This window comes from Rhamphochromis longiceps, linkage group LG16 (genome assembly GCF_057381845.1).
Source record: "Rhamphochromis longiceps isolate RC_006_pf linkage group LG16, R_longiceps_female_GT1.1, whole genome shotgun sequence".
Classification (NCBI taxonomy): Eukaryota; Metazoa; Chordata; class Actinopteri; order Cichliformes; family Cichlidae; genus Rhamphochromis; species Rhamphochromis longiceps.
Genome location: NC_140572.1, coordinates 3,459,374 through 3,472,246, shown reverse-complemented (window position 1 = coordinate 3,472,246; position 12,873 = coordinate 3,459,374). Strand labels below are relative to the sequence as shown.

General features: G+C 44.5%; 1 protein-coding gene across 1 annotated transcript in view; it reads left to right on the top strand.

The window, feature by feature from the left end:
* Positions 1 to 12,203, top strand: part of LOC146650395 (high affinity cGMP-specific 3',5'-cyclic phosphodiesterase 9A-like) — a 15,016-nt gene extending 2,813 nt beyond the window's left edge. Inside the window, exons 2-9 of the mRNA XM_085383705.1 lie at positions 138 to 220; positions 2,082 to 2,238; positions 3,114 to 3,227; positions 3,579 to 3,683; positions 3,901 to 4,029; positions 11,047 to 11,142; positions 11,248 to 11,309; positions 11,393 to 12,203. Coding sequence (XP_085239831.1) covers positions 138 to 220; positions 2,082 to 2,238; positions 3,114 to 3,227; positions 3,579 to 3,683; positions 3,901 to 4,029; positions 11,047 to 11,142; positions 11,248 to 11,295 — 732 coding nt within the window. The 3' untranslated portion in view covers positions 11,296 to 11,309; positions 11,393 to 12,203. The remainder of the gene's footprint in view (positions 1 to 137; positions 221 to 2,081; positions 2,239 to 3,113; positions 3,228 to 3,578; positions 3,684 to 3,900; positions 4,030 to 11,046; positions 11,143 to 11,247; positions 11,310 to 11,392) is intronic.
* Positions 12,204 to 12,873: the final 670 nt, after the last annotated feature.

The window sequence follows — 12,873 nt, the reverse complement described above, 5'->3', positions numbered from 1 at the left end:
TGTGTGTGTGTGTCAGCCCTCCCTTGCCCTTAAGAATTTTATTTTTGGATTATGTACACCTTTTTCCCCAGTAATAAAGCTTTTTGGTGTTTTACTTTTTTTTAAAAAATAAAACCAATGTTTATATTATGTTTTAGGAGAAGTTTACTCAGATGGAGATTCTGGCTCTCATGACAGCTGCTGTGTGTCATGACCTCGATCATCCTGGATTCAACAACATGTAAGAAAAGACACAGAAATGCAGCAATAGATGGTGCTTCTCTGTGTCATCTGTCTTCTTTTTTGCCCGTTCTATTCTTGATCACATGGAGCAAATACATGCAGACACTGGAGTCATGCCGGTTACACAAACAACAGATCAATTCAATAGGACAAACAGAGGTGCAGTATTAAACTGAGAGGATAAGTCAAAGGGATAGAAATATTAAAAAAAAAAAAAAAACTACATCAAAATAGCACAAATAATTGTAGTAACAGGATAGAGGATGAAAAAAAGAATAACAGGTATGTGTACAAACAATTTGTAAAAGACAAGTCTACACACTGATAGAGAGCTGAGAAGGGAATGAGACATCCCATATGGAAAAGAAATAGTAAAAACATATATGATTAACTCATGAAAGTGGCCACTTTCTCATTACTTTCATATATTTTTTTGTAAGTATCCAAAACATACAAGTTTCATTATATAATTTTTCAAGGGATCTTATATGTGTTTTCACTCTTGTATGCTTTTCATACAAGTTTCATACAAGACAGATAAAAACTTTATAAGATTTATATATATCTTTTTCATATGGGATAGGCTGTGTCCCAATTCAGGGTCTGCACGCTTGAAGTACGCGCACTACGTGTACTACGTACGGTGCGTACTATAAGTACGCACCTTAGGGTCCTAAGGCTAGACCCCCTATGCTAAGCAAGCCTACCGCAGACATGAGCGAGACAGATAAATATGAAGGCATGCCGGCTCGGACGTCGCCCGGATCAACAAGGTCCGCATCAGGTGTTGAGGAACCAGGGCACCCTGACGAAAAGTGGGCTACTGGAACAAGAAGGCATCGGTGGGCAAGAGACGAAAACAGGGCGTTGTTGGAATGCAACTACGCAAGTAACCCCGGCGGAAGGGGCTACATGAATAGGATGCGGGACCTATGGATTCTTCGATACCCAACATCCACAATGACGGCGAAACAACCAAGGGCTCAGAGAAGAGCTCGAGAGGATGTGGAGGGTGAAGGTAACGGTGGTCCCCGTGGTAATCGGAGCACTAGGTGCGGTGACTCCCAAGCTAGGCGAGTGGCTCCAGCAGATCCCAGGAACAACATCGGAGATCTCTGTCCAGAAGAGCGCAGTCCTGGGAACAGCTAAGATACTGCAGGACCCTCAAGCTCCCAGGCCTCTGGTAGAGGACCCGAGTTTGAAAGATAAAACCGCCCGCAGGGGCGTGCTGGGTGTTTTCTTTTTTTTTTTTTTTATATAAATATGTGTGTGTGTGTGTGTGTGTGTGTGTGTGTGTGTGTACAGTTAATGCTGAAAGTACAGACATCACTAATGTCACATAACTTTGCCGACATGTGGCCAACAGCAATGTTTTAATGTTCTTCGTTATTAAACATTCGCACATAAATAAGTGACATCATATTCAGTACTTACTTTTGACAGTTCACTCTTCAGCCGCTCCCGTCTGCCGTATTTTGCGGCAAAATTATCCACACCCACCGCCGCGCTATGAATTGTGGGATATATGGGACCACGAAGCGTGCACCGGACCACGCTTGATATTTGGGGAAATCGACGGCGCATTTGGAGTATGCATTTGAAGTACACTTCGAATTGGGACAGCCGTCGTCGCGTGGCGGTGACGTAATCACACTTAAAATGCGTACTTCAAGCGTGCAGACCCTGAATTGGGACACAGCCATAGAACATGAGACAATTACCTTTCAAACTAAAACAGGAAGTTCTTTGTGTTTTCAATTTTCTATTAACTCAGTCTTCAGTCTCTCTCCTCCTGTCACGTTTGTCCCTGTGCCTCTCACTCCTCTTATTGATCCTCTTTGTCATAATTCCCTCCGCAGGTATCAGATCAACGCTAGAACGGAGATGGCCCTTCGCTACAATGATATTTCTCCTCTGGAGAACCACCACTGTGCTGTGGCCTTCCAGATTTTCTCCCAGCCTGATTGCAACATATTCTTCAACTTTGACCCTGAGGCCTTTAAACAGATACGACAGGTACTTATGTGCAGCTGCAGAAACAGAAGTATTGTTTGGGTTAATACATGCACTACAATGGCAAAAATAATTATATTATTATTTGATGAGACCCTGCACAAAATATTTAACAGGTGCTTCAGGACTCTTTCTGCTTGGGACAGTGATGTACAAGGCCTTCATCTTTGTTCGATCTGGGTTTTATCCCTGCTTCTCTGACCTCATGTCTCTTGAGTCTCTGAAAGTCAAGATAACCTGATATTCTTTCCACTCAACCTTTCAGTGAGAGGGGTAGTTGTAGTTCTCTAGATCTAGATTCCCAGCCACCTGCTAAGGTACTTGTTGATCTTTTACTTCATTCCTTTCAGTACAGTAAATGGGACAGCATGCACTGTCATGGGCTACATTAACCTGGGGAACAGGCCATGTTGGCCTTAAACTCCCATGTAATCCACATCTATCAGTGTTCTTCAGCCATCCTTCTACTTGCTTCTCAGTGCTATGGACATTGTGGCTGTCCCTAGTGGCTGGGGTGACTGTAGCTCAGGGGGTAGTGCGGGTTACTGTATGTGCTAATAAGAAGGGCGGTGGTTTAAATCCTGGCTGCTCCAGTCTGCATGCTAAATATTCTTGAGCAAAATAGTAACCCCAAGTTGTCCTCTGATGCATCTATGAATATGTGTGAATGTTAGATTGTGGTAATATGACATTTACAATTTGCATTTTGTTTTAATTCACATTTTACATCCAACTGTTTCAAAATTAGATTTAAATGACTAATTAAGACTATTTCACACCATGCTCTTTATCTTAAACTACATCTACAGAAAATAGCATAAGACACTGAGTTCTCCGTGTCTATACTGATGATTTATTTCCTTTGTCTTGTTTATCAGGAAACTATCACATTGATCCTGGCCACAGACATGGCACGCCACAGTGAGATCCTAAAAACCTTCAAGCAGAAAGTTGACAACTTTGACTACACAAATAAGGAGCATGTTGCCTGCGTAAGGACACATTTATAAATAAATCTTGGTGCTGTCACCTACAGTTAGGATCAGCTAATCTCAACCAACAAATACATGAATTATAACACATGAATTAAAGATTAATGTGGAAAACTCAGTAACTGGACAGTTAGTAAATAAAGTATCAGTCTTGCAAGGACAGACAGTAAAATGAAAATAATGTGATTGGTAACTCCTGCTTCACTTTGCTGAGCAAACTGGAAGAGAGAGAGAAGATTAGTTCGTTCCCCAGCCTGTCCAATGGAAAAGATTACTGAAAAATATGCAAATGTACTTAGCTACATCAGCATTCATGGTAGCCTTGACCCTCTGACCCTGTGTTGTTTGCAGCTGAAGATGGTACTTATCAAATGTTGTGACATCTCCAATGAAGTGCGGCCCATGGAGGTGGCTGAGCCTTGGGTCGATTGCCTGCTGGAGGAGTACTTCATGCAGGTAGGTATAGCAGTCAAGGAGCATTTGAATACAAGCAGGCAGCATTCCAAAGTCTGTTTCATTTGTACACAGAAAGTTCTGGTTAGCTGTGATGCTACACAAGGTTAATAAATAACAATGAGACACCTGCAGTCACTTGAAGTCTAGCCTCATTTACTTTAGTAGGAGGACAAAAAAAGTGAGCTGCTTATGGAAAATATGTGTTTGTGCTGCTCAGAGTGACAGGGAGAAGGCTGAGGGACTTCCTGTGGCTCCGTTCATGGACAGAGAAAAGGTCACCAAGTCAACAGCCCAGACTGGCTTCATCAAATTCGTCCTCCTCCCCATGTTTGAGACTGTGATGAAGGTGAGTGGACGGTGACAGTCAAGGACAGACAAAATAAGAGAGGTGTAAGATAGGAGTGGGTCCTTGCTCTCCTTTATAATTCTTCAAATTGGGTAAAGGGTTCAAACTGAAAGGAAACTAGCTGCTGCTTTAGGCTAACTGCTTTCCTATTACACCTGAAGCGAGACGGCTATCTACTTTGAATTCCTGAATTTTCAGTATTACCCTGCTAATTTTAAGAATGTAGCAAACAGAGATACAACAAATATATGTGAAGGTCTACCGTGTTTATTCCTCTGCATATTATTAGAGCTTTTTTATAATTTCATGTTTTGCATTACAATACCACAGAGACACAACAACTGACATATTTAAACTGTACAGTCTGAGGCAGAAATATTTCAGTAGCTAACACATTTATTCAAACTGCATGTCACTGCTGTTGTACATTAAAATCATTTGTGGAAATAGTGTCCTGGACTTTTACAAACAATTCTACAAGTTTAGCAGGTTCATTTGAGAGTGATGATGATAGACCTGAAAAGACTCAGCTTAATGATTCCTCTGCAGAAATGAAGCTCTTGTTCCTGCTGGAAAATGTTAACTGCTAAAAGGAAGATGTTTCAGATGAATCGAAGCAATATGTCCCAGGGGTGTTCTGTTGGATTTTGGTCAGGGGTCCAGTCAATGGTATCAAATCTTTGATCTTTACTGGCCTACCACCAAACCAGTCATGCAGACCGTGTCACCACTGTCACATATGCCCGGGTGAACCTGCCAGTGGCTGACCTGCCAATTCTGGTATTCTATGGCAAAGTGCTGCGCAGTGAGCGCGGAGCCCAGTAGAGGATATCGGACCTTACCTTATGAATTCTGTTTGTGATCGTTTGGTCAGAGACATTCACAGCACTGGCAACGCTAAGCCTGTTCTTCCTTCCACAAGCAAATCCTGTTTAGGCACTAGGGACCTTGTGTTGCCCTGCCCAGCTTTCAGAGAGTAACTACCTGTGCCCTCAATTATTATTATTATTACAGTGGGGCAAAAAAGTATTTAGTCAGCCACCGATTGTGCAAGTTCCCCCACCTAAAATGATGACAGAGGTCAGTAATTTGCACCAGAGGTACACTTCAACTGTGAGAGACAGAATGTGAAAAAAAAATCCATGAATCCACATGGTAGGATTTGTAAAGAATTTATTCGTAAATAAGGGTGGAAAATAAGTATTTGGTCACCTCAAACAAGGAAAATCTCTGGCTCTCACAGACCTGTAACGTCTTCTGTAAGAAGCTTTTCTGTCCCCCACTCGTTACCTGTATGAATGGCACCTGTTTGAACTCATCATCTGTATAAAAGACACCTGTCCACAGCCTCAAACAGTCAGACTCCAAACTCCGCCATGGCCAAGACCAAAGAGCTTTCGAAGGACACCAGGAAAAGTATTGTAGACCTGCACCAGACTGGGAAGAGTGAATCTACAATAGGCAAGCAGCTTGGTGTGAAAAAATCAACTGTGGGAGCAATCATCAGAAAATGGAAGACATACAAGACCACTGATAATCTCCCTCGATCTGGGGCTCCACGCAAGATCTCATCCCGTGGGGTCAAAATGATCATGAGAACGGTGAGCAAAGATCCCAGAACCACACGGGGGGACCTGGTGAATGACCTGCAGAGAGCTGGGACCAAAGTAACAAAGGTCACCATCAGTAACACACTACAACGGCAGGGAATCAAATCCCGCAGTGCCAGACGTGTTCCGCTGCTGAAGCCAGTGCATGTCCAGGCCCGTCTGAAGTTTGCCAGAGAGCACATGGATGATACAGCAGAGGATTGGGAGAATGTCATGTGGTCAGATGAAACCAAAGTAGAACTTTTTGGTATAAACTCAACTCGTCGTGTTTGGAGGAAGAAGAATACTGAGTTGCATCCCAAGAACACCATACCTACTGTGAAGCATGGGGGTGGAAACATCATGCTATGGGGCTGTTTTTCTGCCAAGGGGACAGGACGACTGATCCGTGTTAAGGACAGAATGAATGGGGCCATGTATCGTGAGATTTTGAGCCAAAACCTCCTTCCATCAGTGAGAACTTTGAAGATGAAACGAGGCTGGGTCTTCCAACATGACAATGATCCAAAACACACCGCCCGGGCAACAAAGGAGTGGCTCCGTAAGAAGCATTTGAAAGTCCTGGAGTGGCCTAGCCAGTCTCCAGACCTCAACCCCATAGAAAATCTGTGGCGGGAGTTGAAAGTCCGTGTTCCTCGGCGACAGCCCCAAAACATCACTGCTCTCGAGAGGATCTGCATGGAGGAATGGGCCAAAATACCAGCTACCTGGTAAAGACCTATAGTAAACGTTTGACCTCTGTTATTGCCAACAAAGGTTATGTTACAAAGTATTGAGTTGTATTTTTGTTATTGACCAAATACTTATTTTCCACCCTGATTTACCAATAAATTCTTTACAAATCCTACCATGTGGATTCATGGATTTTTTTTCACATTCTGTCTCTCACAGTTGAAGTGTACCTCTGGTGCAAATTACTGACCTCTGTCATCATTTTAAGTGGGGGAACTTGCACAATCGGTGGCTGACTAAATACTTTTTTGCCCCACTGTATGTGAAATCCAACAGGAGTTGGACTACCTCCTGTCCAGCTTTGTGGAGTCTTTTATAAACTGTTTACGATCAGTCTGGAGAGGGTCCCAGTGCTGTGGAAGCTGTTATTGCTTGTTCCTGTACCAAAGATGCCACGCAGCAGGTTTACAGATCTGTGGCGTTAATTTAAGACATCATGCAGACCCTGGATAGGCTGATCCTCGATCAGCTCTGACCTATGGTCAGGCCACATCTGCTTACCAACCCCACCTCGGAGTTCAGAACTCCATTACTTGCTCAATCATGTCTATGCCACTTGGAACAGCAGGTGAGCACTGTGAAGGTCATTTTTTCTTTTGTACTTTTCCAGTGCATTCAACATCATCAGACCAGTCCTCCTGAGTGATAAACTAACAGCCATGCCTGTCTCATGCGCTGGATTATAGATTACCTGGCAGAAAGACCACACTATGTGTCTGACAAGTTGATCAACAACACCGGGGCACCACAAGGGGCCGTCCTCCCCCGTTACCCTATCCCCTGTTCACCCTCTACACCAGGGGTGTCGAACTCCAGGCCTCGAGGGCCGGTGTCCTGCAGGTTTTAGATCTCACCCTGGGTCAGCACACCTGAATCAAATGATTAGTTCATTATCAGGCCTCTGGAGAACTTCAAGACACTTGAGGAGGTAGTTTAGCCATTTAAATCAGCCGTGTTGGATCAAGGACACATCTAAAACCTGCAGGACACCGGCCCTCGAGGACTGGCGTTCAAGACCCCTGCTCTACACCTTGGACTTCAGCCACTGTACAGAGACCTGCCATCTACAAAGATTTTCTGATGTGGTGGATGGATGCATTAGTGGGTTTGGTGAGATGATGCACCAACCTGTGGTGGACTCCTTTGTCATGTGGAGTGAGTGGAATCACTTGCAGTAACAAAGAACAAGGAAATGACTGTGGACTTTAGGAGGATCAGGAAACCAGTGACCCATATTTCAGTTCAGCGGGTCAACACGGTGTGACAGACGTTCCTGCGGTGGAGTGGGTGCTGGGGGCTGCTGCTTTTGGGGGAGGCACAGATGGGGGCTCTGAGCCTAGCGCTAGTCAGGGGAGCTTTGCAGATACCTCCAGGGATGTCTTGGACTGGGCAGGCCTCTCACCAGAAGAACATTGCCAGTGGTTCAGGAGAAGCCAGATGGCAGTGGAAGATTGGCCTTTGGGATGGGGCTACACGACAGCGGAGGCCACACGACTCAGGGGCAAGGTGGCTACGACCTGAGCGACCAAGAGAGAAGCGCAGGTGTTAGGGCAGGTGGTCCTTGAGCAGTTCGTGGAAGGGCTCCCCTGGGAGACAGCACGGTGGCTTTGCTGCCACCAGCCGGAAGAGGAGGACCACCTGGCCATGCAGCCAGAGGAGGCAGAGGGTCACTGGAACTGGTCTCGTCCCACTGGCCGGCTGGCTCCCCAGCCCTGCCCTGGCAGAACCGCCACTGCAGCTACAGCCCACTAACCCCTTTCTCCCCGATCTGCCTCCCCAGGACCTGGCAGCGACAAACACCACGCAGGGCGGCACCGATGCCAAGGCAGGGGTGTTGGGGTTATGGGCGGCAGGGACACCTGTGGTGGGAGTGTGCCCACTGATAGACATGGAGCAGGTGTTCAGCGTCGCAGGGGCTCCAACACCCTCCTCCGGTCCAGGAGGGCCACACAGTGTTCCGGTAAGGTGCCCAGGGGATATATGCCAAGCTTTGGTGGAAATGGGCTTCACAGGCATTGTTGGACGCAGAGTGGGTGGAGGTCAGGTGTGTGCATGGAGACATTCACAAATATCCCCTAGTGGCGCTGGCTGCAGATAAAGTTTCAGGGCAAAACACATAGAGTAAAGGCTTCAGTTCTGGGGACAGATTGGCCGGGGTTTAAGAATCTATTGGGTCAGTGTGTGGGGATGCATCTACAACCTGTCTCGCACACTAAAAGAACTGTACAAATTAACTGGCATTAAATCTGTTCGGACCAGTGTCTACCACCCTAGATCGACGGTTTAGTGGAGCGACTGAATAGGACTTTAAGGTCCATGATTCGTAAGTTCATTCACAAGAATGAACACAACTGGGATCACTGGATAGAGCCTCTGTTGTTTTCAGTGCGAGAGGTTCACCAGGCATCCATGGGATTTTCTCCCTTTGAGTTACTGTTCGGCAGGAAGCCAGCAGATCCAAGCCCAGCTAAGAATGAAATTCAATTTTGGACCTGAGAGCAAAGCTGCACACTTTGGGGAGGTTATCATGAGAAAAGGTGTGGATATGAACCGAGTCTCACAGGCGGTTTGATACATCAGCATTTATGGTAGCCTCGACCCTCTGACCCTGTGTTGTGTGCAGCTGAAGATGGTACTTATCAAATGTTGTGACATCTCCAATGAAGTGAGGGCCATGGAGGTGGCTGAGCCTTGGGTCGATTGCCTGCTGGCAATAATACAAAGAAAACTGAGAAAACCCTAACAATGATATGATCTCCTGTGAGCAAGTGAATTGGCAACATCATGGCAAGATTCGTCCAGATGCTTGGCTACAAGATGAACAGCCACAAGAAGCAGTATCCTCCATGGAGAAGGAGACTAGAGGCCACACAGAAGGAATGCTGGAGATGGAGATAGAGCAATATTGGAAGAGCACAAGGAAGGAGGCCAGACTTAAAGCCAATTGCACAAGTTGCCATCAAGTGTGGGATTTACCAAAAGAGATGCTTTTTCCCCACTTCTGTTCTGCATAAGTCTGAATCCACTCATTCAAATAGAATGGCTACAGATACCAACTACAGAATGGGATCTGTAGTTGGTATCTGGGATCCTCTTTATATATATAAAAGAGATGGCCGCAACCACCAAATACCTGCAGAGGGTCAGCCAAGTCCTGAAGAGCAGCTGAATGGGAAAAACAAGATCTGGGCAATCAACACCTATGCCCTGCCGGTGATTAGATACCCTGCTGGGATATATACCCAGCTGGCCAAAGAAGGAGATAGACGGCAATGTATGCTAAGCGAAAGGAAGGAGGCCAACCACCGATGAAACAACGAACATCCATAAGTACATCGGGAAGATGGAAACAACTGACATGTGCTTAGTGAATACCTCAAGCAGCAGAAACCCAAGAAAGAGGAGGAACAAGGAGAGGAACCATCATGGAAGAACAGTATGACCACTGACAGAAGCGACTGACATTGAGAGATCTTACCAAAGATGGACTGAAAGACAGCACAGATAGCACGGGCACTAACCGCGGCAGCACAGGAACAAACTCTGAGCACAAGATTGTGTCTAAAATTTTGAAGTGACCTAACATGAAAAATGTGGACTAAATGAAGCGCTGTGAATACTTCCCAGGTGTTCTGTATGTGCTGTATATTCTTCCTCAGATGTTACACTAAATTTCTTAGATAAAGTGAGTGTTTTCTGACCAAGCGTCTTGTTCAAACAACAAACAACATTTCCCTCAGATACGATAATGTCTTTTATTTAAACTGATGTTTGGTCTCTGAATTGTAAGTGGAGACCCAACTCCAATAACACTAATCAGAGAAGTGTTTTGATGCATGCTAAATCATCCCAAAACATTGATTCTGTTCATCTAGAATCAACGTTTTCAGTGGGAGAAACATTTCATCACTCATCCAAGTGACTTCTTAAGTCAAAGTTGGTTAAAGTTGGAAACTAGAACCACTGGTGAGGTCAGTTTCTTGATCATAAATATGCAAATTGTCATGACCACTGATCAGTGACCATTGATCAATAACAAACACATTTTCCCTAAACACGGTGTCTCTGTGGCTTTCAAACGCCAAATCACACTGCGCCAGAATCGAGGAATTGTTCACCAGTGGTGCTAGTTTCAGTCATCATGTAAATGTATCCTTTATACCCTTTATAGTCAGAGAAGTTAACACTTGCTCTCTGTGTAAGTGTGCAAGAATGGGAGAACAGGAAGTGGTGCAGAGGTCCAGTAGCAGATGGCCTTAAAGGGAGATTAGCCAAAATAGATTTTTTTTTGGTGATGGTGCAGAACTTTTTGATCACCTATAAGAATGAGTATATAAAGCAGTTTAAACTAGTTCCACCTCAAGCACCTGTTACCGTAAATGTGTGCTTTAGCAGTGACACATCAGCAATAATGATAAAATGGAGGATAATGCATAAACTGTCAAAGCAATAATTATAAATTCCAACCAGGAAGTTCCTGCTAAAATTCCAAAGTGTTACATTTTACAAGTGTAAACCTGTCTGTGCTAAGGATCTAAATGGACTGCTTATTGTTATACACTGTTACACTGTCTCTTGACTTCACACATTTTGACTCTTAGAGTTACATAAACACAAAATAATGAGGCGTTTGCAGCTTTAATACTGACTGCATGTGTGTGTGTGCATCTGTTAGCTGTTCCCACAGATTGAGGAGGTGATGGTAAAGCCACTCAGAGAGTCAAGAGACCGGTACGAAGAGCTCAAACAGACTGATGATGCCGTGAACGAGGTTGGATGATTTTTACAAGTGTGTGTGTTTTTAAATGCGGCTGCATTTAATTTATCCGATTGGTCCTGAGTGTACTTTGTAACTGAGAAAGTGTGTTTCCTTCAGGTGCAGAAAAAGAAAAGTGAGAATTTAACAATGGATGGTGAGAAGTGAAAAGTTCTGAAAAGGTAGGAACCAAACACAAGTGTTTGCTGCAATGTTTCAGTCAGACTATGCATGAACCGCTTTCTTTGTGATCCGTGTGTTTCAGGACCAGTGAGCACAGAGCACAAGTACAGTGGAATAATGAGATGTGTTGTTCCACTGGGAGCTGTAAGACCTTCCATCACCCTGTCCACTCCTCACATGGAGCAGCATGAAGGGTGTTGTCGTTTCCAGTGTGCCACAGGAAGATGATGGCCGATGTTTAAGAGCAGCTTCTTAAGCTGCTACAGGACTTGAGGACCAGAGGGACTCTGAATTGAGTGGTTTTAGCTGAATGCTAGCATTCGAATACCACAGACTACTTCAGTGAACAATATTTAGATATAATTTGTGTATTGTGTTTGTTTTTACATATTTTTATTGGCTTTTGTTATTTTATACAAAAATTAAAAGTATAATCTTAATAGCAAAGTTCTGTCTAGACTGTTTCTTTTATTTTCACACAAAATAGCCAATTATTCGTCATGGAAAGGCAGCAAAAGAGAAGAGGAAAAAAGGAGGGCAAAGATAGACAAGGACAAAATACAAGAGAGGGAGAAGCCAAAAGTTAACGAAATGCAGTGAAATGAAATGCTTCCTAATTCTTCTTGTGATTGCTCCCTCTCACTGGATCATCTGCATCCATCTTACCCTATCCTCCTCTGTCACACCCTCTGCATATCCTCCTTAACTTCATGGGTCATTGTGGCGCCAGTGTGTATGGCATGCCATCTGCTGCATCTTTTGCTCTCCACTTTGTTTTTGTTGTTGTGTGTCAAGCAAAATGTCAAGTGTCTACCGATGTATGATCACCAGACAGTTCTAAAGCTTTTTTCTACCAACTTCCGTGCTCACCTCACTGGAAGCGGCACAGACGTCAGGGTAAGTGAGGTGGGCGGTTAGCTAAAACGCCTGTTTGGCCTGCTGTCCCAAACTTTTCCTGGCCCAAAAGGAATCGGCTCCTCACCTCTTTGCTTTGTTGCGCTCGTTGGATCAGGTCTATCACATCGATCATATCTTGTGTTGTACAATGTGTGGTACAACACAAGTCTGTGGGGGGTGTGGTGACAGTGTGGGTACCTTTGATGGTGTGATGAAGCCCTGGGAATGTGACGAATCTTTCTGACCAACTGTGAAGTACTGACATCAGCTCATTTGATTTACAGCAGCCCTGCTGTGATAATACATGTGGGCTACGTACCAGTGGATATGTAAACGTAATGATGTATCAATAGCAGAATACCCATATGAGGTCCCGTATAATCTAAATATATACACACACACACATAACTAACCATCCACTCTGAGTTGATTTAAGTCTTATGTACATGTACATGAAGTACATGGACACACTGCACAGGTGGTTTCATGTCTGCGCAGCTGCTTTATACGTGTGCTGTGGGGAGTGGGCAGGCTAGGCAGAGTGTCTTAAAGAAGTATCTACACATCCAACCAATGGGGATCATTCCCTGTACATATGGAATATGTAACGGAGTGGAGAGAGAGTCTCGATGTGATAGAGAATAAATTATTTGACCAAAAAAAACC